We start from the raw sequence: 24440 nt of genomic DNA on the forward strand, positions 1-24440 counted from the left end.
TTCTCCTTAATGTTTTTCTGGAGCATGGTGTGGTGGTGGTAAGGATGTTGCTGAAAATAATAATGAGTAACTCTAAAAAGGTGTTTACTATGTGCTACACACTGTTACAAACCCTTTATAAACACACATTCAATCTTCACAGAATAGTATAAGGTAGATGCTGTAATTGATACTCATTTAAAAAGATGTTCATTCACTTATTTTTGAGAGAGAGCACACAAGCACGAGTGTGTGGGAGGCAGTGAGAGAGGTAGAGAGAGAATCCAAAGCAGGTTCCGCTATCACTCAGAGCCAGATGAGTGGCTTGATCTCTTGACATGAGATCGTAACCTGAGCCAAAATCAAGAGTTGAACACTTAACCAACTATACTCATCTTTATAAATCAAAGAACTGGAGTACAGGGAGGTTAAATAACGTGGCAAGGTCATTCATCTAGTCAGAATTGGAGCCAGGTTTTTAATCCAGGCTGTCTGCCTCCAGGGGCAGAGATTTTGTCTGTTCAAATGGCTTTTACAATCCCTGGTGCTTAGAATATTGCTTGGATATGGTAGTGTTTACTAAATATTTAATGAACAAGTGAATAAGCCACTTTGCTGTACTGCACATCCATCCTGGAATGGGATTCTAAATGTGGTTCTAATCTGTTATTTTCTTGGGCTGGAATATAATTTGCTCACTATAAGTGTTGAATTTCCTTTAGACTGCAGGCTCTTCTTTTACTGTAAAATAGATGGCAGAGGTGAGGATGGGCCAGCACTGACCTTAGTCCCTGTGAGAACTGCATGTGCCTCCTGTGGTCAGTTCTGTCTCTTAGTCTGATAGAGATGGAGGACCTGCATGTTTACCAAGTACTGGGTGGTGGATGTTCCACCCACCCAGGTACTAGAGCTTGTTGAGGCATTTGGTAAAAACGTAATGCTTCTTACCTAGTCTCTGAACTCTGACTTTAATGATTTTTTTTCCTGAAAACTTGAACAGACACAGTGGTAATGGATAGTAATGAATTTTTTGTGTAAATGAATATGGACTAGCTGGGTTTGTCTATGGACCTTTTCTTTAAGTGTAGTTGTTTGAATTCAAGAGAAGACATCTGATCACATGTGTCTATGGGTACAATTTTATATTAACAGTATAAAGAGGGAAATGAGAGGAAACTTGTATTTGAATTTCCAGCTCTTGGGTAGAAGGAGTGCTATAGATTACTTAGAAGTAAGCTTTTATTTTTTGGTCACTGCATGTGATGCATGTGATGGTTAGTTGAAATCACGTTGAAAGCAGTCATTTCTTCTTCATGTTTTCTGTTTGCTCCTGAGTGTGCTTGAAACACAATTGGATTGATAAAGTTTGGGAAAAATTGGCTAAAGTAGACCAAGGGACTCTGATTTCATAGGTAATCTATTATATTCCTTAATAGCTCATTTTTTTTCACCAATCCAGATTACTTATCACTGTTAAATATTTTGAAAATGATACTTAAGATTGATTATTATTCTTATAATAATAAATAGTGCTGCCTTGTGATAGTGCCCATTTTCCTGTGTTTACTTAACAAAATCTAGTTTCTTTGTATTAAGACAAAAGTAGCTCTTGAGAGAAAGCTGAACACTTTAGCAGGACAAATGATGATATATAGTTGTCATTTTCATCATAGGTTAAAATATATCCCCCTTACTTGGTAAATAGAAATCTCTCAGGCATAAACTGTGATGAGGACAAGACGTGTAGAAAATGCCACACACAACATGTGCATCAGCTGCTTAAGTATAATGGTTAGCCCTTGCCCCTTGTCATAGCTTGAATCTTGAGGTGATCATCAGTTCTCTAAATCCATGGCGTCCTGTTTCTGAATATTGTACCTACTCTAGTCTTTAGAAAGGTAGAAGTTCTCATACCAGGCCAGGCAGGGGCTTTAGGAAAGTCAAGTGTTGAATAATAATTCTGGCATCTATTAACTTTAGGTCACCACAAGTGTCTTTGGTAACCTTTGTAAGAGACTGTACTGATCTAGGTTATAAATACTTAGGGAAGAATTCCAAAGCTAATTGCAAAGCATTTTATAAAACAGAGGACGATATAAGTACTTAGATGCAAATGCCTCCCTAGAAGACTTCAGAGTCTCTGAGGTTGTGGTGATGGCCAGGCATTTAGAAAATGCCGCACAGAATGTACCCACCATCTGTTTTAACTTAATGGTTAGCCTTAGCCCCCTGTCATTGCTTGAATCTTGAAATGATCACTGATTCTCTAATAAATCCATAGGGTCCTGTTTCTGAGTATGTTGCCTAATGTACTATGCTACAGGGCATTTGGAGTGCTGTGAGCTATTACTTGCAATTCAGATTCCAAATGAGAAAAGAACTCAAGGAAGAAAAGTAAGCTGTCATATTATACAAGGTTTGAGTAAAGATGCAAACCTAAAATAGATAGTGAAATGAAGTATCAGAAAAAAGAAACCACTTAGATGTCTCTAATGCTTAATTAGGAACTCATCTAAAAAGATGAGCCATTAAATGGCTAAGTCAGACTTCAAATTGAGTTATTGACTTTGGCCTTTCTTAGTTAATTTTCTCTTACTGTTTACACATGTAATACTCTTTTAAAACATTTAAATTTGTACTGTAGGGTTTAGTTGGTGTAATTAACATTAGAATTCTATTCACAGGTAAAATAGAACAGATCAGGTGGTCAGTTAGTGTTATCACTTCTAATTCTCTTTTGTGGTGGTAATACATACTTACTAAAGACTTAAGTCTCTCCCTCTCCTCCTGAGCACTTTGAGTAATAATGGGATACCAGAAATATCCTCTTCCTATCTTGCTTATTTGTCACTTATTTGGTATCACTTATTTGTCACTTAGTATATCCACTCAGCCTAATAGATGCCAGTAGTAAGAACCATGCTAGGAATCTCAAGTTTTTTTAAACTGTGGATTATAATTATGGTGTAGAGGAAATTGAAAAGGACAGTTTCTCTTAAGACTGCATGTGTATAAAGTATTACAATAAAATGGAAACCTTTTGAGAAAAAGAGTGTGTGAGTAGAGGAGAGGGGCAGAGTGAGAGAGAATCTCAAGCAAGTTGCACACTCAGTACAGAATCTGATGCGGGTCTGAATCCCAGGACTCTGGGATCATGACCTGAGCTGAAATCAAGAGTAGAATGTTCTCAAATGACTGAGCCACCCAGATGCCCCAGACAATCAAATAAAAACCTTTCAAATTAAAGTCATGGAGCACATGAGTCTCAACTTTATGCCTTAATGACCTATGTCCTAAGGCCATCTTTGGGATGGGGAGTGGGGCGGGGGAGTTGTGTACTTAAGAGAACAGCTTGGCGCATCCTCACCTAGTTGGTTTGCATAGTTCATGTACATCTGTGGTGTCCCAGCCCAAATTAACAAAACTCTTATAATGAACTTTTGTGACTTAATGACAAGTACTCAAACTAAATCTTACCCTATTTAAATGTGTATTTGAATGATTTTTCTAATTTGGTTGGAATAGGTACATACAACTTTATGTAGTTGTGATGAAGGTGCCTAGTCAATTTTGTGCTTTGATTTTTAGTTAGTGCTATGCTAGGTGGCTTACATGCATTATCCCATTTGATCCTCAGGACAGTTAGAAGACAAATATATTATGTTCCTGTTTTACAGAAGGTGAAACTGAGTATGGGGATTTTATTTTATTCTATTTTTAAAGATTTTTATTTTTAAGTAATCTCTACACCCACCATGGGGCTTGAACTTAGAACCTAGAGATCAAGAGAGTCTCATGTTCTAATGACAGAGCCAGGCAGGTGCCCTGAGGATGGGAATTTTAAATAAGATCACAATAGCCAGGTAAAAGTAGAGCTGGAGATTCAAATTCAGAAGTGTCTGGTTTGGAAAAGTTTGAACTCTGTGTACTGACCCAGGCTGCCTCCTTTGTTATGAAGCTAAACTGTTAATGAAAGTATTGTATCTAATTAGTAGAAATTCTTAACTTTTCAGCATTTACTGACAAGTTTTTTTATGATTACAACCCATATAAAGACTGCTCCAATTTCTTGTTTTCCTCTTATAGGAACTGAAAGATGTGGGCCATCGTGATCAGATGGCTGCAGCCAGAGGAATCCTGCAGAAAAATGTTCCGATCCTCTATACTGCGTCCCAGGCATGCCTCCAGCACCCTGATGTTGCAGCCTATAAGGCTAACAGAGACCTGATATATAAGCAGCTGCAGCAGGCGGTCACAGGCATTTCCAATGCAGCCCAGGCCACTGCATCAGACGATGCTTCCCAGCACCAGGGTGGAGGAGGAGGAGAACTGGCTTATGCGCTCAATAACTTTGATGTAAGTTACACTTGGGAAGAAACATCAGGTTCTCGACCATCTACCCAAAGTTAAGAGACTTCTAGGGAAATGTGATCAAGGTTTCTGATGAAAGTTCAGTTTCTACTTAGATTTGTAATCTATGTCAAAAGAAATTTTAGAAATCTTCAGTCAGTTTGATCTGACTTGGCCTACAACGTTTTTCTTGTTCTTTTTCTTTTGTGTTAAAGTTATGAATTCTTTTATGTAACTTATGTGTCCTATCCGATCATTCTCTGTTGAAGATAGGAGTTTGGTTGATTTCACCCAAGATTTTAACCTTTTGGTAGATGAAAGCTCTCTGAGATACAGAGGCAAAGTGTATGTAGACTCTCCTGTCCTGGAGCCCACAGATACATCATAAGTGATTACCACAGAGTATCTTCAATGTTGTCCTTACTTGTGTGCCTAGATGATATACTTCTCAATAATCACAAAATTTAATCAAGTAGAAGGAAATTTGGGCCTAAAATACTTTCTTAGCATAATTCCATATAATTATCTTTTATGGTTGGTGCCATGGGTCTGTTCTTTGTATGCATTTTGTGTGCACACTGTTCTGTGTATCAACTCTAACCTTAATTCTTTTGGTGGGTTTTGTGTTTTTTTCAAAAACTTCTACCCACAATGCCTCATGGCTTCCAGTAGATGGCAGCAGTTTAAGATTTTTTTTTTTAAGGTTTTTTTTTTTTTTTTTTTTTAAGCCAACTGGTTGGGTTACATTAAAAAAAATTGTTTTTTTAAATATTTATTTTTTTATTTTTGAGAGAGACTGAGCACAAGCAAGGGAGGGACAGAGAATGAGGGAGACACAGAATCCGAAGCAGGCTCCAGGCTCTGAGCTGTCAGCACAGATTATGACGCGGGGCTTGAAGTCACCAACCGTGACATCATGACCTGAGCCAAAGTTGGACACTTAACCGGCTGAACCACCCAAGCACCCCTACATTTTTATAAACAAACAAATAAATAAGTTTAATAAATATTTAATAATTATAAATATTTAACAAATATAATAAAAATTAATTAATTAATTGATTGATTTAGGGAGATTATGAGTGGGAGAGGGGCAGAGAGAGAGGAGAGAGAGAATCCCAAGCAGGCTCCACACTGTCAATGCAGAGACCAATGCAGGGCTTGAACTCACAACTGAGATCATGGTCTTGAGCCATAATTAAGAGTCAGGATGCTTAACTGACTTAGCCACCCAGGTGCCTCTATTTTTTTAATTAACATAGGAGAAAATTGACTAGCCTGTGGCCAGCATCTTTTCATAAGTAGGAATGCTTTGAAATATAGAGTCTGTATAATGGAGTGCATTTTGTTTTAAAGTTTTTCCTTGCCTTTAACTTTCCTTACTTTGTCTCACCTTTTACTTTGGCTTGGGCAACTGATCCTTGCTGCTGTACATGGCTGATTTAAGACTTCATAAATCGTAAAGACAGTGTTAATTCTACAGATCATGGTGTTAGAACTGACTTTTTACCCTGGAGCCTTAAACATTAAATGACATTATAGCAAACATTTACCATGCATCTTATAATTTATTGGCACTTTTTTCCATCCCCCTCAAATTTGGCAGTTTTAGGTATTGGCCTCTTTGAAGGCACTAAGGATTACATTTTGCCCTAACTTGAGTAGTAACTGCCAGAGCCCACTTAACCTCTTAGGGCTAGAGTGAAACTTCATACAATGAGGGGGTTGGACGAAATGATCATAAGCCTGTTGCAGCTCAGTGACTCTATTAAAATTCTGTCACGATTCATTCTTCATTCCTGTTGGTCAGAAGGCATTGTGTATTCAGTTTTGAATACACAGTAAAAAAGAAAAATATCAGTTAAAACGTAGGTTAATAATGAACTTGAGGCATTGCATTTTCAGTTTTGAAACTGATGATTCTTGGGAAGGGAAAGAAGAAGTAGATGTATACTTACTGGCAAAGGGCAAGCTTTTTTAAAGAAAAAACTTGGCATTTAACTTGAAATGAGTGCATAAGAATAGTCCCTATAAAAAAAAGTTAAATGCAAAATATTTGCACAGACATTTACCAGTGTCAGAATAAATTGTATCAAGTGGAAAAGTTGGAGGGAGGCCAGTAGCTGCTGTCCTTGGGGTATTGATGTTTGACCTTGTACTTAAAGCTTGCTTGTGACCTCACCTCATGCATCACTGGTAAAGCTGGATTTAAGTGGAGTGGCGGGGAGTGAAGAGGAGACAGTGAGGATTTCTTCTTACTGGGGCAGTTATACTTCACAGGGTGGCTTTGTTGGGATGGATTGTTATCATCTCTCACAGATCAGCTGGAAGCCTTTAGGTAAAGACAGCCTCTAATTTAGACATAACAGGATAAATTTGACTGCATTATTTATGCAGTTAGATGAGATGTGTAAGATGAGGAAAATAGATTGGAATTGACTGTAAATGCATCTCTTTCTCAAACTTTGAGGATAGAGTCGTTCTGTTTTTATTGTTTTTTTGCTGTGAAATAGTTTGGCTAATGTCATGGAGCAGTTTTATACTCTACGTAGAAAAGGAAAAGAGAGCTAACTTATTTTCCTTGCACTTTTCATTTGGTAACTTCACTAATAATGTGTAAGCTGACATGTAGATGTTCAGATTCAGTAGCATGAACATGATTTTTATGCTGGCATAATTTATATTTGCATTTGTGGTAGATCTTACCTAGGCCCCATTCAGTTGGAAGTATTGCTTCCAGTTCCTTTGAGAACTACCATAGGGCAACTTGTATGTCTCTCATCTACCAAGAAGTATAACTTTCTTTTAGGCATTGGAGTTTTTGTATTAAATCTTGATGTTTCTGATCAATACTTTCCTCACCTTGAATAATGGAGGGAACAGAAATGAGCACTAAGATTCAATAACACTTTTCTCTGCAGAAACAAATCATTGTGGATCCCTTGAGCTTCAGTGAGGAGCGCTTTAGGCCTTCCCTGGAGGAGCGCCTAGAGAGCATCATCAGTGGGGCTGCCCTGATGGCTGACTCGTCTTGCACGCGTGATGACCGGCGTGAGAGAATTGTGGCAGAGTGTAATGCTGTCCGCCAGGCCTTGCAGGACTTGCTCTCAGAGTACATGGGTAATGTGAGTATTCGAATTTTTCTTTGAAGTAAGAGGTGTTTTTCATAACAGATGCTGGATCTCAGATGTTTAAAAAAAGATTTTTTTTTAATGTCTGTCTATTTTTGAGAGACAGAGAGGGGTGGGAGCAGAGAGAGAAAGAGGAAGACACAGAATATGAAGCAAGCTCCAGGCTCTGACCTGTCAGCAGAGAGCCCGATGTGGGGCTTGAACTGTGAGATCATGACCAGAGCCAAAGTCAGATGCTTGACTAACTGAGCCACCCAGGCACCCCTGGATCTGAGATGTTTTAACTAAAAATGACAAGTATGTTCTTGGCTCCGTGACCCTTTACAGTGGGGCAGAATTTTCAAGGAATGCATAAATAAACGGGGTTCTATGTTCCCCATCTTTTTAAAAAAATACTTATTTTTGAGAGAGAGAGAGAGAGAGAGAGAGAGAGAGAGACACACACACACACACACAGAATCTCAGGCAGGCTCCAGGCTCCGATCTGTCAGTACAGAGCCTGACGTGGGGCTTGAACCCATGAACTGTGAGGTCAGGACCTGAGCCGAAGTCAGACACCCAACTGACTGAGCCATGCAGGTGCCTCTCCCAACTTTTCATAATGAAAAATTTTTAACTTGTGAAAATCATAGAGTGAACACCTATTTTTTATCTAGATTCATTAGTTATTATTTAGATACATGTGTATGTTTGTGTATATAAATGTATGATGTATTTCTATAGATATATACATACATATAACATTTTTTTCTATTAAACATTTGGAAGTAAGTTGCTGACATTGTGTTGCTTAAACACTAAATATTTCAGCCCCCATGTCCTAAGGATAATGGCCTTCAGTATCCTCAAAATTTCCATTATCACATCTAGGTGGCCATCTAATTTTGGGCAAAAAGGAATGGTGAGAATATTTATAGTTGGGAATTTTTTTCATGAACCGTATAGAATGTCATAAGACTAGGTAATTACCAACTAGAGCTGTATTAGGCGAACTGAGTAGTAATTTTGAATTTTTAAGGTTTGTGTTTAAAAACTGGTGCTGTTAAAAAATAGAAAAAAAAAAGCAGTGCTGTAAAAAATTTTTTCCGTTAGGTAATACTGTATCTACTAATTTTTATTTCTGTTGTCATTATCTTCCTATTTCCTTTAATACTTCAATTCCAGTTGTTTAACGCTTGGAGTTATTGTAATTTATACCTTGTACCCAGTATTTACTGTTGCAGGAAAGGAATAAATTAAATAAAATTTATATAAAATCATTTTAAAGGGAAAAAGAACAATACAAACTGGTTCTTACTAGTGATTTTTGCCTGTTTAATGCTTTTCAGGGAAAGGTCTTGATCCTTTCTCATTTATTCATTAGCTGTACATCTTATTTGTTCACTTATATGCCTATTTAAGTGAACGTATAATAGTGGGTCATGATGGAGTTCCTAGGGGGAGGATGAATGCCTTAGTGTGTTTATCTTGTTTCTACCATATTGTGAAATTAGTGAAGTGTATTGAATTTTTTAAGCCATTGCCATGTTTTGATCATATGCAGTCTACCTCAGAAAAATGAGATTAGAGGCTTAGTTAAATCAAATGGAAAAAGCAGTTGATAAGTCATAGTGAAAATGTGGTGCACATTTAAAAAACCTTATCTAAGTTTGAAAATCAGAAAATATAAAAAAATGGATAATTTGAAGAATGGTTCATGATAGTAAGAGTTTTAAACGGGGGCGCCTGGGTGGCTCAGTCGGTTAAGTGTCCCACTGTTGATTTCAGCTCAGGTCATGATCTCACGGTATGTTGGTTCCAGCCTGCATTGGGCTCTGTGCTGACAGTATGCCTTGGGATTCTGTCTCTCTCTCCCTCTCTATCTCTGCCCCTCCACCTCCCCTGTTTGCTTGCTCTCTCTCTCTCTCTCTCTCTCTCTCAAAATAAACAAATACACTTAAAAAAAATTTTTAAAAAGTTTTAAACAGGGAAACAACGGACTCCGGGTATGTGTGTGGATCAGTTATCTGCTATCACATGTAGTACAGTAGTGGTAAAAAAAAAAAATCTAATGCAGTTATGATTAGGAAAACACTTTGAAAACAGTCTTGGGGGGGGGAAGAATATGTGGTAAGTTTGTTCTTATTGCTCCATATGAGAGCTTCCTAACCATTCTGCATATGAGAGCTTCCTAATGATCCCTTGGGGTTGGTTGGATCTTGGGCTAGTTGTCTCTGGTCGTGAGTAACCTTCTAGTTTCTCTCCAGAGTGTCATACAAGTAATATTTTCAGTTTGTGCTATGGATGTAAGTAAACGTAGGAAACACTCATTTATACTTGAAGACCTGAAGACTATAACATCACTCTTACATAATAACATTTTATTATGTACAGAAAACTAGAACAATGATCTTTGTTTGGCTTAAATTTAAAGATCATGGTGGATATTAAGAAAGATATTATCTTGAGATTCAGATTATACTTTATTTTATTTTTTATTTTTAAAATTTTTTAAATGTTTATTTATTTTTGAGAGACAGAGAGAGAATGAGCAAGGGAGGGGCAGAGAGAAAGACACAGAATTTGAAGCAGGCTTCAGGCTCTGAGCTGTCAGCACCAAGACTCAGGCGGGGCTCAAACTCACAAGCCGTGAGATCATGACCTGAGCCAAAGTCAGATGCCCAACAAACTGAGCCACTCAGTCACCCTGAGATTCAGATTATATTTTAGAAGATTGTCTCTGGGCATATTTTTCTTAAAGATAAAATATTTAGTTCCTTTGTATTGACTCATGTAACCTTGAGCAGGCTAGGTGCTGTCAAAAGTGATGGAGTGAAGATAAAGTGGAGGTGGGGGCTTGGGGGAGAGGGCAGTGAAGCACATTTGAAAGCTTAGTAAGTAATAGGGTCTGCAAGAAGCAGAAGCAACTGGGATTATAATTTTGCTTATTTATGAAGCTTTCAAAAACATATAGAACCTTTGGTAACAATAACTGACAGTGTCTGCCTATCACTCTGTTCATACTAAGTATGTGTCACATGCAAAGTCGAGTGCTGGGCACTGTGTAAAAGGAGGAATGATGCACTGATCGTTTCCTTTTGAGAGGGTCTCTATAGAGCATGTATAATAATGACAATTTTTGCTAGTCACTATTTTTATAGATAAAATATAATCTTGCTATAGTCTCTAGTCTTGCTTCTTCATCCTGTGTTGCCACTTAGTAAGTTCCATTGGTTTTCCAAACTCTGTGGCAGTGATTCTGAACTTTGGATGCACATTAGAATCCCTGAGGAACTCTAAAAGAAATCTTGATGTGTAGGTTATACCCCATTTAAATCAGAGTCACTGAATTGAGGTCCAGGTGACAGTATTTTTAAAAGTTCCTCAGGTGGTTCCAGTGGCAGAGAAACTCCTCTGGTGGTTTATTGCATTTGTCCTTTACTGTCTTCACTGCCTTTGCTTTATTCTAGGCTTTACTCAGTTTCTGTGTTTTCTAGCCTGTTCTACTTGCTCAGGCCAGCCTGAGCTTATGCCTTCAGTAGGACATAGTTCATTATGTGTTTGAAATTCTTTTCCCACTTCTTTAAAACCTAACCTGCTCTTGGTTCAGGGCCCACATTTCCCCCATCCCTTTGCTGAAGCTATTTCTAACTGCACTATTCTGCATTATTTCTTTGCTGGTTGAAGTGTTGTACCCAATTGTTGACTTCCCTGAATTGTTGCTTAGTTGTATTTTCTTTATCCATGTAATTTCTGTAACTGTGTTTTAAGCTTTTAAAAGACAGGAAATATTTTTAAAATACTCTTTCAGGAACTAGTGTAATACTAGAGGACGTACTTAGTGATTGCTTTATAAACTCATGCTGACTTGGGAGAATGAATAAAACGAACAATTTTGGATATTCATGGTGCTAGGGATACATTAGTGACTAAAATAAAAAAAGATCCTTCCCCTTATGGGCCTTACATTCTAGAAGGTTACAGGGAAGGAGGCCATGGGTGGTTTACCTCTACTTCCTGTAGATCTGTCAGTATACAGATGACATTAGTAGAAAAAATTAAACCATGTGCTCTGAAACAAGCAGTGAGGCAAAGTGGTATCCTAGGTCATAGTAGAGTTAAATTTAATTCATCAGGTGAGAGCCAGACTCCCTCTTAAAGGCTCCAAGGGCCAGGAGGCCAACAGCCTTAATGTTCCTACATGCATTGTGGTTTAAAGTGTTGGAAGTTACTTTTGCCTGTATTGCTAACTTAACTGTAGAGAGCTAAGAGATATTGATGTTAAAAGTAATGCATTTGACCCTTACTTACTTAACATTATGGAAATGCCTCAGATGGACGACAATAGAGGTCTTTTGACATTGAATGGATCTTGGTGGTTCCACAAATGATTTCCAGGTTTCCTTGAAATGAAATGTGGTTATTGTGGTTAAGTTTAATTTGTTCCTGCTCTGTCAGCTTAAGGTTACTCCTGGGAGGGTTCTAGAGAAAGAAAAACAGCTTGGATGGGTGTTATAACCTTAAAAGGTTTAAAAGTAAATGGATTGAAATAAAATGAAATATAATTGAATTTTAAAAATTATCACTTTATTTTTTCATAATTGAAAGTTACGCATATGCAGTAAATTACTGAACCACCACTACCATATGTAGGAATATGCATTCTAATTTTTTCTCCTTTTTTGTATGGAGGTTTAAAAATTTTTTTTTTTATATTTTAAAATAGTTTTAACCCTCTTTTTTTTTTTCCATGTTTGATTTAATTTGAGAGAGACAGAGAGAGAGCGCGCGCGCACACGTGTGTTCCCGTGCACTCGGGGTTCAGAGGGAGAGGGAAGGAGAATCCCAAGCAGGCTCTGTTGTCAGCTCAGACATGGGCTCTGTTGAGGGATATGCTGGTTGTCAATATGTTGCTTTCACCCTTTATTAGGGCATCTGGTTTGAGTTGTTTTCCCAGTAGTAGAATTTACTGTAACCATGCTTATTTGTCTTTGTTACCACACCCATCTTCAAACCCCCAGACCTTTCAAAAAATAAACAAAACTCTTCTTCCCCACTCCCTCACCCCCAGCTGCTAGAAAATTTAAAATTATATAAGTAGTTTTTATTACTTGTTCACATTATATCTCTCTTGGGTAGTTGTAACTACTGGGTAACCAACCAGTTAAGGTGAGTAGATAAGAGTTTAGCATCACCCTCCTCGTTGAATGTCCAAAATGGTACAGTATCCATATATAGTAGCTATCATAGCTTGTATTTTTCATACCTACAACTTTAGTTTTAGACAAAAAAAATGGGTAGACCTTAGGACCTGGTGAGGATGATGTTGCTTAAGGATAAGTTTTATCTTTGTTCTTGCCCAAAAACATTGGCTACAGTGGTATTAGGATCCTAAAAGAGGAATTCAGTAACTGGGCATTTTTTGGTATTGTACTGGGCATATATTTGAGAGCTTTGACTATGTTAATACAGCAGGTATAAAATTTTTATTTGATTTGGATAATAATTTGATATGGAATGTATGAATAGGATGCAGTTAATAGTCACTTTCAAAGATATATTGTTACTGTAGTGAAGGGAAGCACTTAATTTAGATGCTAATCTCTTCTCAGTTTTGCAAATGCCTTCCTGGAATCATATTAGCAAAGCCAGAGCTTCCCAGCGTTTGAAGGAGTCTTCAAAGAGCTTGTTACTATATCATTTTGTGCTGCATTTCTTATTTTCAAAATTAGAGTAGCTTACTTTTTTTCTGATTATAATTCTGTGTTCGTTATATATCACGTGTACTCCCACCACCTATTTTTGGTGTCCAGCACTCCAGCCTCCATTGTGCATAATGTGTAGATGTACACATATATCTGTTCTTACCATTTCTTCTTTTTTTCTTAAAAAATAAAAAGTAAGGATTATCTGCATACCATATGCCACTGTGCTAAAACACATACATTATTACCTATTTTACTGCCATAATAACCCTTGGTGGTTATTTGCTTAAAAATGAATATACATACAGCTGAGATCTCTGACCTGAAAGTCTGAACTCTTAATACTTTTATCATTGTGCATCTTCACAGCAGCAAATACGATTTTACATCATCATCTTTAAGGCTGTAGAGTTTTCCACTGTTACCGCTTTATAGATGACTATTATGAAATTAAATACTCCACCCTAAATAAGGTAAACCCAGGTGTGGTATAGCTGCTTGAAGTGAGCGGAACACAAAGATTTTTATAGTGTCCTCTCAAGCTAGGCTAGGCTAGGCTGTCTGGTGTTACTTGAATGTTAGAGATGTTTCAGTTGGCTCCCGTGTGCAGCCACCCAGGCTGAGTTTTGTTATACATTATGCTATGATTTCCATCTTTGTTTGAACCTTTGGGTTTCCTGCAGTAAACTCTCACCTGCATTGCTAGTTCATAGTTCTATAGCTGTGCTTTCATATGATTTTATTGATTTGTTAGTGTAAGCTTTTCTGTGAGCTGCCTGGCATATTTGGGAGAATTTAGACATAAATAGATGCTGCATTGAATGCAGAATTTGAGCATGTGTCGGACTTGTTTCTATTGATGGAGCAGCATTTATTTAATTTGGAAATCCTAGTTGTCAAAAATTGTGTGGTTTTTCTCATGGTGGGAGTTGAGAGTGAACATTTTGTGTTGCTTTCTAAGAGGTTCAAGGTACTTGCTATGGGTGCTACTCTGGAGTTATGAATTGCAGTATTTATTAATGGCAAGTTTTTAACCTTTTATGTTCAGAAAGATGCATGTTTATGTGTTAAATGAAATGGTACTGGCCTAACGGAGCAGTAGTGGAATGGTCTCTTGAGATTAGGATGATGGAGTAGACATGGAAGCCTGCCCAGTGTCAGGCTGCAGATGGATTAGGTTTTAGGCTCTGTGAGATTGCTGTTAGACTATCCTTGATATTACCTTATGCTCTTAGGATATCGACAGACTTGAAAAGATTTTATATAAAAAAAATGTTTGGGATTAAAGGGTTAAGCCTCTAAACACATCAATATTAGTAAATTTTGCTATGTGGTGGGATAATAGGGAGTATAAATTTTCTTTTGTGTTTTTCTCCACATTTTTTGATGTTGTTTGTTATGGTCATAATGACAAAAGTAAACTTAGACCCTTATTTTATGCATCTTGAATTTGTAGGTGTGTGTGTGTGTGTGGGTTTAAAGATTCCATGTTTACATAATCTCTGAAACTAGCATGGGGCTTTTACCCATAGCCCCAAGACCAAGAGTCACAAGTGCCATTGACTGAGCCAGCCAGGTACCCCTTAGGCTTTGTTGATAATCCTGTACTATGTTTATTTTCAAGGGATTATTAACATGGGAAAATTGAGGATTTTTCACTTTAATAAGGCCTTGATTCATCTTTTTAAGATAATAATTCATTCATGACTAGTTTGAAGTGATCAGTTACGTGGTTTTTTGTTTTACTATAATATACATTTCTGACAGGTGTTGGTCAAAATATAGTCTGTTATCAATGTGTGATAGTGATTGCTTCATCCTTTTCTTGAACTATTTATCCAAATGATTTTTATTATTATTTTTTTTAATGTTTATTTATTTTTGAGAGAACGTGGGTGAGAGTTGGGGAGGGGCAGAGACACACATACATAGAATCTGAAACAGGCTCCAGGTTCTGAGCTGTTAGCATAGAGCCCGATGCGGTGCATGAACTCACGAATGATGAGATCATGACCTAGGCCGAAGTCAGATGCTTAACCAGCTGAGCCATCCAGGCGCCCCTATCCATGTGATTTTTGACCATGGAAGTATAGAATTGTGAAGTTTAGAATTTGAAAGTGCCATTAGTTATCCAGAGCAAGAGTTGACAAATTATAGTTCTCAGGTCATGCTGTCTTGCTTCCTATTTTTGTAAATAAGATTTTATTGGAACACAGCTCTGTCCATTTGTGTACTTATCATCTATGGCTGCTTTTCCACTACAATGGCATAGTTGAGTAGTTGTGATCTAGAATGTCTATATGTGACATACATCTAAAACTAAAAGTGAATGGCCTCTAAAGCCTAAAATATTTGCTCTCTGGCCATTTATAAAAGTTTGCTGAGACTTAATTTAGTCCAGACAACTAAGTCTTTTGAAGGTTCTAAATTACAAAATCAGTTTCTTTAATAGATATAAGACTATTTAGGTTATCTGTTTCTTCTTGGATAAATTTTTGAAGTTTGTGACTTTAAAGGAATTGGTCCATTTTATCCAATTAGTGAGAAATTTTATATGCAAGGAGTTGTTTGTAGCATTCTCATAGTATGTTTTTAGTGTTTATGGGGAGCCTGTAGCCATATTCACTAATTCTTTTTATAAATTTTTTTTAATGTTTATTTTTAAGAGATAGAGATAGTGTGAGCAGGGAAGGGGCAGAGAGAGAGGGAGACACAAAATGTGAAGCAGGCTCCATGCTCTGAGCTGTCAGCACAGAGCCTGATGCAGGGCTCAAACTCACGAGCCAAGAGTACTTTTCACATGTGATGCTATAGACCGCGTACAGTAAGCTTATGCTTCCATAGAATAGGACTTACTAAAGCTTGATCAAGTAACTTCTCCAGAGCTGCTTTCTCAACTATAAAACAGGGCCATTAATATCTGCTCTTCCATGTGATCTTATTAAAAGGCACAGAGAACCAGTCAAACACGGCTAGGTAAAATGATGAAGGTGGGACAATGGGTAGTGGTATTACAAAACATACGAAAGTGCCTTGAAACAAAAGAGCAGTAAATGAAGTATAGCTAAGAACAAGGTAAACAGGGATCTGCATAGACTGAGACTGAAGGTGTTGTCTCTTTTTTATTTTAGTTTTTTTAATGTTATTTATTTTTGAGAGATAGAGATAGAGCACCAGCGGGGAAGGGGACAGAGAGAGGGAGATAGAGAATCCGAAGCAGGCTCCAGTCTCTGAGCTGTCAGCATAGAGCCTGATGCAGGGCTTGAACCCACAGACCGTGAGATCATGACCTGAGGTGAAGTTGAATGCTCAACTGACTGAGCCACCCAGGCGCCCCAGGGCTGTTCCCTCTTAAGGAGTGGCACGTCCTTCCTGGCTTTGTGTGACAACTCCTATTCCTTGGTGCTCTCTTCGTGGAGCAAAGAGCCAAAGTGGTAGTCCACACCCCCAGTCCACATGATCTTCATTTCAAGCATTTAAATCACAACTGACAAGAAGTGTCTTTTTCCCTCCTCCCTTGGTGGGGGGGGAGTGGTAGAGAATAGATAACTTACTTGATATGAACATAAAACTATAAAGTGCTATACAGTTGAAAATTGGCATTGTTTTAGAAAGTTGTAATATATTTCCTTTTTCCTCATTTATTCTGTTTGGCCCAAAGAGTAGGCTTTACTTTGGGCAAAGTTGTCATCTGTTGATAATAAGAAATTAATTCATTTAGAATATTGTAATTGTTTAAATGGGCAAACTAGGTGTTTGGGGAGGTTACCTGTTTATTTTATGTAGAATGTCCATATGTGACACACATGTAAAATTAAAGTTTATCAGTCATAACTTTCTTCATTAATATTTTCTGTCCATTGATCTTTGTGTTTTAATGTTTATTTATTTATTTTAAGAGCAAACAAGCAAGTGGGGGAGGGGCAGGGAGAGAGAGAGAGAGAGAGAGAGAGAGAGTCCCAAGCAGGTTCTGTGTGGCCACCACAGAGCCCCATGCCAGGCTTAATTCCCTGGACTATGAGATCGTGACCTGAGCCGAAATTGAGTTGGACGCTCAACCAGTTGAGCCACCCAGGTGCCTCTGTCCATTGATCTCAAATTTTTTTGTAATTACATGTTCTAGAAGACTCATGGTAGTTAATAAAAACTCTTGAGTTTCCAAACTGTCCTTGCCAGAGACAGGTATAGTCTGCTGTGCTAGGAAATTTCTTTTTCTCTCATTTCAGGCCTGCTTTCTTGAAAGTTACTTTGGTTTTCATATTTCTTAGTCATAATATAAAATTAGAAGGGTGAAAGTCTGTGGAATGTGATGTTTTCTTCTCTAAGTGAATGTCCTTATTCTTTCTGTTTATTTTGGGTTGAATCTGTGTTCACATCTGATGACTGCTAAGTAAGTGCTTGACAGTCACTAAATAGCTTATTTATTTTAAAGTGGAATATGGATATTTAGAACCAAAATCAGTTCTGAGACTGCTGAGAACTGATTTTGTTTGGTCATTCTCTGAAAATGGCACCGGGACCTTTTCATAATGGCATGATTTGGAGACATAGTATAAGAAAGATACTTTCTTGCAGTGATTTATGCTAAAACATCTGGACAGTAAATTGTCTTACAAGTGTTATTTTCAGATGTGTTGAAATGATTGGCCTCCTGTTCTGGTTTTATTCCAGTTGCAGATTGTCTGACTTTCGGTTTAGTAAAAAATTTGCATTTTGTAATTGTCTACCAAATAGAATGCAGTGTAGCATCTTATTTCAAGGCTTCCTTGCTAATTGTCCTTTAAATTTAATGTCAGAGCTTACTTGTCCTGAATTACTTCTCTCTACTTTGAGGCAGAATTATTGGTTTTGTAGATTTAAATACGAAACTCCTCTTCTAGGAATGAAAAGATTTATGTTTTGGCTTGCCTTTGTTTTGTGTCTGTATGAACATTGATTATTATTACTTGGTATAAAGAACTTTGAAATACTGTGTAAGAAAAGTTGTAAATATTTGACCAGTGATATCCAGTTATCATTTTTAAAGCTCATAACCATAAGTATACTTGTTGCCGGGAAGCAGAACTTACTTGTTTATATTGCTGCTGCTTTTTTTTTTTTTTTTTTTGATGATTATGTACTGTGAAAAATATATAAAACCATTATATGTGGGAAAATTGGTTTTTAAAAGTTGGTTGTTCATATAAATACCCTTAGTGACTTCTCTTGTGATAAAGGATCCCCTTGCCCCTTGACTTTTTCGAAGTGACTATTAAAATTTCTTAATTGAGGAAATGGACTCAAAAGTGTTAGGAGGACATTTGTTGGTCTCTTTCTCTTTCTCTTTCTCTTTCTCTTTCTCTTTCTCTTTCTCTTTCTCTTTCTTTCAAGTTTGTTTACACAGAGAGAGAGAGAGAGCACACATGTGTGGTCTGGTGAGAAGCAGAGAGGCGGGTAGAGAGAATCCGAAGCAGGCTCCATGCTGTCAGTGCAGAGCCTGACTTGGGGCTCGATCTCAGGAACTGTGAGATCGTGACCTGAGCCAAAATCACGAGTCCAGATGCTTAACTGACTGAGCCACCCAGGTACCCCTGGTTTTTCTTTTTTAAAGCAGTGTTAAATTTTATAGCATTCAGAAAAAAAAAATCCAGTTTTAAACACTGAAAATTTCTAATCAGTGTTTTTTAATTTTTATTTTATTTTTAATGTTTTTATTTATTTTTGAGAGAGAGAGAGAGGGAGAGAGAGATTGAGAGATTGAGTGCAAGCAGGGGAGGGGCAGAGAGAGAGAGGGAGACACAGAATCTGAAGCAGGCTCCTGGCTCTGAGCGGTTAGCACAGAGCCCGATGTGGGGCTCGAACTTGTGAACTACAAGATCATGATCTGAGCCGGAGTTGCACGCTCAACCGACTGAGCCACCCAGGCACCCTGTCTAATCATTGTTTTTTTAAAGCTGACTCTATTGGCTAGCTCTTCTTTGCTATATCCACAGGTCTTTCATTTTCGCAAACTCTAGAAGCTAAAATCAAAAATTTTTTTCTCTTGACTAGGGTTTCCCAGCAAGTACAAAATTAGCTGTTACTTTAAAGCTACCCTGAATCAAGAATTACATTAATTTTAGGTTATAATGATGAATGTCAGTAACTGTATGGTTGTTTATTTATTTATTATTTGAGGCTTTGGTCAAGTGCTAGTTCTTTCAACTCTCAAGAGTTGACATGATTTTAACATTTAAATATGAACATAGATTTATGGAGAATGGTAGATATAGGAGAACCCCTTATTAAATGACACAGTGTTGTGGATGTGTTTAAAAATATTCCAGCAACAAAATAATATCACAAATGAAACAGGAAAGCAGAAAGTTGATGGTGGTTAAAGCTTGGTGACATTGCATAAGGAATTTGATTTACTGTTGCTAATTCTTTTGGACATGTTTGGAAAATCCCATAGTAAGTTTAAAAGAAAAAAGATATCTCATCATCATTATGGTTATTTGAGTAGTAGTCAGGATATTAGATGTCTAAGGACATAGTTCTTGCCATCTTTACTGCCCTTCTGAGGGCATTTCTCTGTCTTGCAACCTCTGGAAGACCATCCAGCCCCCTTCTCCATACCCCAGTTCATAGGCTGGCCTGTGTTGTCTCTTAGGCCAATTAGATTCTCTTGAGGATTTGTAAGGGAAAATAATGAGAAAATGATACAATTAGTAAATGGGAACTAAAGCAGGAAATTATGACATTAGTTAGAGTCATGAGGGGTCATGTAGAGTGAATTTGTGATTGAGCAGCAGCTATGAAATAGATGGGCAGCATAGAGGGTAAGAATGGGTCGGGTATTTGAGACTGGAGAAGGATGCAACCAGCTAAGAGGATCTGAGGCTGCCTGTATTGGTACTTGTAAGTCTACTTGCTGAGCTATGCTTGGGTTCTTGTATACTTGTGTCCTTTATCACTAGATTTGGTCTTTTTTTCTCAAAAAGAAGCAAAACTAGTGTATTTATTGGATGATACAGTTTTTTTGGCTAAATTCTTAGTAAGCACTTTTTTAGAAGGTAGAAAATGGTTATTGCTTAATCATTTAGGCATTCCATGATCTAGTTCCTCAAGCATTAGCAGAGCCATTGCCCTCCCCTGAGTAATTTCTTTCCTTTTTTTTTTTTTAAAGTTTATTTAGTTGTTTTTGAGAAAGAGACCGAGAGAGAGTGAGCAGGAGAGGGCTAGAGAGAGAGGGAGATACAGAATCTGAAGCAGGCTCCAGGCTCTGAGCTATCAGCACAGTGCCTTACGTGGGGCTCAAACTCATGAACCGCAAGATTATGACCTGAGCTGAAGTTGGACACTCAACCGACTGAGCCACCCAGGCTCAGAAACACCCAGGCTCAGAGCCACCAGGCTCTGAAAGTTGATTTATTTATTTTGAGAGAGATAGTGTGAGTGGGGGAGAGGCAGAGAGAGAGGGAGAGACTCCCAAGCAGGCTCCATGCTGTCAGCTATCAGCGCGGAGCCCCACATGGGGACCCCACCAAGCTTGAGACCATGACCTGAGTCGAAATCAAGCCACTGAGCCACCCAAGTGCCCCTTCCCTGAGTCATTTCTTAAAGCTCTATTATGTATAGTACGAAACTTTTAGTTTGTTTTCAACTTGACTATTACATAGTTTAGTAGTAATGTTTACCTTGTTATTCACTAGACTTTGATTGAATAGAATTGAATAAATGGTCTTAGTCAGGGCTTAATGGGGGGAGAGTAATTTGTGTTCGTGAGATTTCCTAGTAATTGAGAAGATGCCTTAGTAGTTATTGGTGGCTTAAACGCTGTTTTGTTGTTCAAATGATTTTCGAGTCCTTGCTTTTGCTGTTGATTATGAAGGCATGGCCTATAGCTAGAGAAAGCCTTGCTTGAATATGAACATCCTGTCTACTGTTAACTATCTTGTTTTTCCTTTTTCCTTTTTTTTGTGTGTGTGTGTGTGGGGAGAGGGGTGGGGGGACAGCGAAAGAGAGAATTTTAAGCAGGTCCTATCCCCAGCACAGAGCTTGATGTAGAGCTCCATCTCATGACTGTGAGGTCATCACCTGAGCCAAAATCAAGAGTCAGCCACTTAACTGACTCAGCCACTCAGGTGCCACATGTTTTTCCTTTTTTAGTATTCTTTCTTTGGGCAAAAACAAGAATGAAGAGATCTGGCACAGAAGAGATAATACTGATACAATGGAGTTTAAAAAAAAGTACAAATGAAATTCTTTTATTATTGTAAAGCACTGGAGCAAGTATGAAACTATATTAAATAGGATATACAGAGACAAAACGACAAGGTTGACATTGATTGGCATTGAGGAGTGGGTGAAGGGAGAAACAACAATAGATTTAGAATTAGATATAAATTAGTAGGCAGGGGAAGGTAAACCTCTTGGCTTGGTGGGAATGAAGGCACATTAAAGAACTGTTTTATAAGCAAAGCTGGCTGGAAACAGTCCTCCTTCCCTCTGTTAGTGCGTGGCTCACTGACATTATCAGAGGTCTTGGGAAATATTTGCCTTTTCCCCTTTAATTTGATCCTGTGTATAAAGTTCCTGCTCAGACTCTAGATTAGGGACTTGTGGAGAGAGGTGTTTTGATCATATTGTTATTTTCATATTATAATATCTTCATTTGGCAGCTTTTTTTGTAGGGTGGATTTAGTCTTTGATATGTTTCCTCAGGCCCAAGAAAATTATCTGCTAAAGTAGAAAGGAAACTATTCCATTTAGCCTCTAGACAGTGACACATTAAGGACTAATGACTGCCAAAAGGAAATGTCAGACACTAAGCTAGTCTACTTTCTTTGGCAGCTGAGAATCCGGTGAATCAACAGTTTTAGGGGGTGTATATTTGATGTGGGTGGAAGAAGAGAGTGTCTAACATTCTTTAAGGCCCTGTTAAGTTCGGCACTCTTGGACTTGGTGCCAGCTTCTACTTTTGTAAACTCAAGCAAGAAAGGCACATGCCATAGAATACTTTTCATGTAGGTAATACTAGATAGAAACATTGTGAAATTTGTTTATGGGCTTTGTTTTTATGTATTTTTACTTAATTGTTGATAGCTGGCTTAAATGTGTTGCATTTGTATGCAGGAGCATACTTTAGAGTTTCGATTGCTTTTTGTACCCTTTACCCCAAATAGGAGTTATCTGAAGAGTCTTTTTTAAATTTTTTTTAATTTTTTATTTTTGAAATGTGTATTTAGGTTTTTTTTTTTTAATTTTTTTTTTCAACGTTTATTTATTTTTTTTGGGACAGAGAGAGACAGAGCATGAACGGGGGAGGGGCAGAGAGAGAGGGAGACACAGAATCGGAAACAGGCTCCAGGCTCTGAGCCATCAACCGAGACCCGACGCAGGGCTCAAACTCACGGACCGCGAGATCGTGACCTGGTGAAGTCGGACGCTTAACCGACTGTGCCACCCAGGCGCCCCAAAATGTGTATTTAGGTTTGAGAGAGAGAGAAAGAGAGAGAGAATCCAAAGCAGGCTCCAGGCTCTGAGCTGTCAGCACAGAGCCCAATGTGGGGCTTGAACCCACAAACCGCAAGATCATGACCTGAGCCAGAGTCAGATGCTCAACCCACTGAGCCACTCAGGCGTTCCTCTGAAGAGTCTTTTGAAAGAGAATGGATTGTGATTCTGGAGGTTTAAGGAGCAAATTTAGACTGAATACTAAAAATTACTTTTAAGGGAAGGACAACACATTTATAACTTTAAACTTAAAATCAAATGTGGTCACCATGTCCTGGATATTGAAAATTTAGTCCTTAAAAATTCACATGCAAGAATGTGGGTGGAGTGATAGCTAAAGGATACAAGTGATGAAAATGTTCTAATGGTAATGGTTGCACATATCAATGTACTAAAAAACATGGAATTGTACACTTAAAAAATTTTTTTAATGTTTATTTCTGAGAGAGAGAAAGAGAGAGTGAGAGTGCACACAAGCAGGGGTGGGGCAGAGAGAGGAGACAGGGTCTAAAGCCGGCTCTGTGCTGACAGCAGACAGCCCCATGTGGGGCTCGAACTAACCAACTGAGCCACCCAGGTGCCCCTGGAATTGTACTTTTTTTTTTTAATGTTTATTTTTTTATTTTTGAGAGAGAGAGAGAGAGAGAGCAAGCAGGGCAGGGGCAGAGAGAAAGGGAGACACAGAATCCAAAGCAGGCTGCGAGCCGTGAGCACAGGGCCCGACGTGGGGCTTGAACCCACAAACTATGAGATCATGACCTGAGCCAAAGTCGGATGCTCAACCAGCTGAGCCACCCAGGTGCCCCTGGAATTGTACATTTTAATTGAGTGATTTATATATTAATTATATCTTAATATACATTCTAATCAGTATGCATCGTAAAGCTATTTAAAAACATTCACATCTTTTTTCATGCATGTCTATATGCGTTTATACACATATATCTGTGCTAATGATGTGATGAGTGTTTTAAATTATATTTCTTATAGGAGATAGGAGCCAAGGCAATTGTTGTATCCTATTTGAAGTAAAGAATGTTTTTCCCAGTTTGAAATGGGGTCCATATTTGCTATTGCCCTCAGAATGATACTGGTTACATTAAAAGCCTACATTGTTCTCAAAGTCGGCCTCTTTAATCTGGCTTTGTATTGAACAGACTAATGGCCTCCGGTTTTGTGTGGCTATTTCATTTAAATTATGAATATGTTGAGTTAAAGGTTTTTGAACCAAACGTAGTTTAAAAACTCAGAAATCAGATTGAACGTGTATCATTTCAATTCTTCATTTTTATTTTGTCTCTGTGAAAAGCGATACATCTGTGCAATGTGCATCTTGTTGGTCCTTAAATCATCACATTTTAAAGATTTTGGATTTTTCTCTTGACAGTTTTGCATATAATCACCTAGAATTTGATTATACAACTCTAAGTACTATGAAAATGTATCAGCCTTTTTTATTAATGACATGACATAATCTTTTGAGATTTAAAAAGAATTTTTTTAGGGGCACCTGGGTGGCGAAGTCGGTTAAGCGTCCGACTTCAGCCAGGTCACGATCTTGCGGTCCGTGAGTTCGAGCCCCGCGTCGGGCTCTGGGCTGATGGCTCAGAGCCTGGATGGAGCCTGTTTCCGATTCTGTGTCTCCCTCTCTCTCTGCCCCTCCCCCGTTCATGCTCTGTCTCTCTGTGTCCCAAAAATAAAAACGTTGAAAAAAAAATTAAAAAAAAAAAAAGAATTTTTTTAATGTTTATTTTTGAGAGAGAGAATGAGAGAGTGTGTATGAGCAAGCACAAGATGGGGAGAGAGAGAGGGAGACACA

General features: G+C 38.0%; 1 protein-coding gene across 2 annotated transcripts in view; it reads left to right on the top strand.

Moving 5' to 3' along the window:
• CTNNA1 (catenin alpha 1) overlaps positions 1-24440 on the top strand; it is a 177044-nt gene that overhangs the window by 62097 nt on the left and 90507 nt on the right. For both annotated transcript variants that reach the window (XM_027076581.2, XM_053221542.1), the window contains 2 exons: positions 4066-4335; positions 7251-7454. In XM_027076581.2, the coding sequence (XP_026932382.1) occupies positions 4066-4335; positions 7251-7454 (474 nt within the window). The remainder of the gene's footprint in view (positions 1-4065; positions 4336-7250; positions 7455-24440) is intronic.

The sequence above is a fragment of the Acinonyx jubatus genome, chromosome A1 (assembly GCF_027475565.1).
Source record: "Acinonyx jubatus isolate Ajub_Pintada_27869175 chromosome A1, VMU_Ajub_asm_v1.0, whole genome shotgun sequence".
Taxonomy (NCBI): domain Eukaryota; kingdom Metazoa; phylum Chordata; class Mammalia; order Carnivora; family Felidae; genus Acinonyx; species Acinonyx jubatus.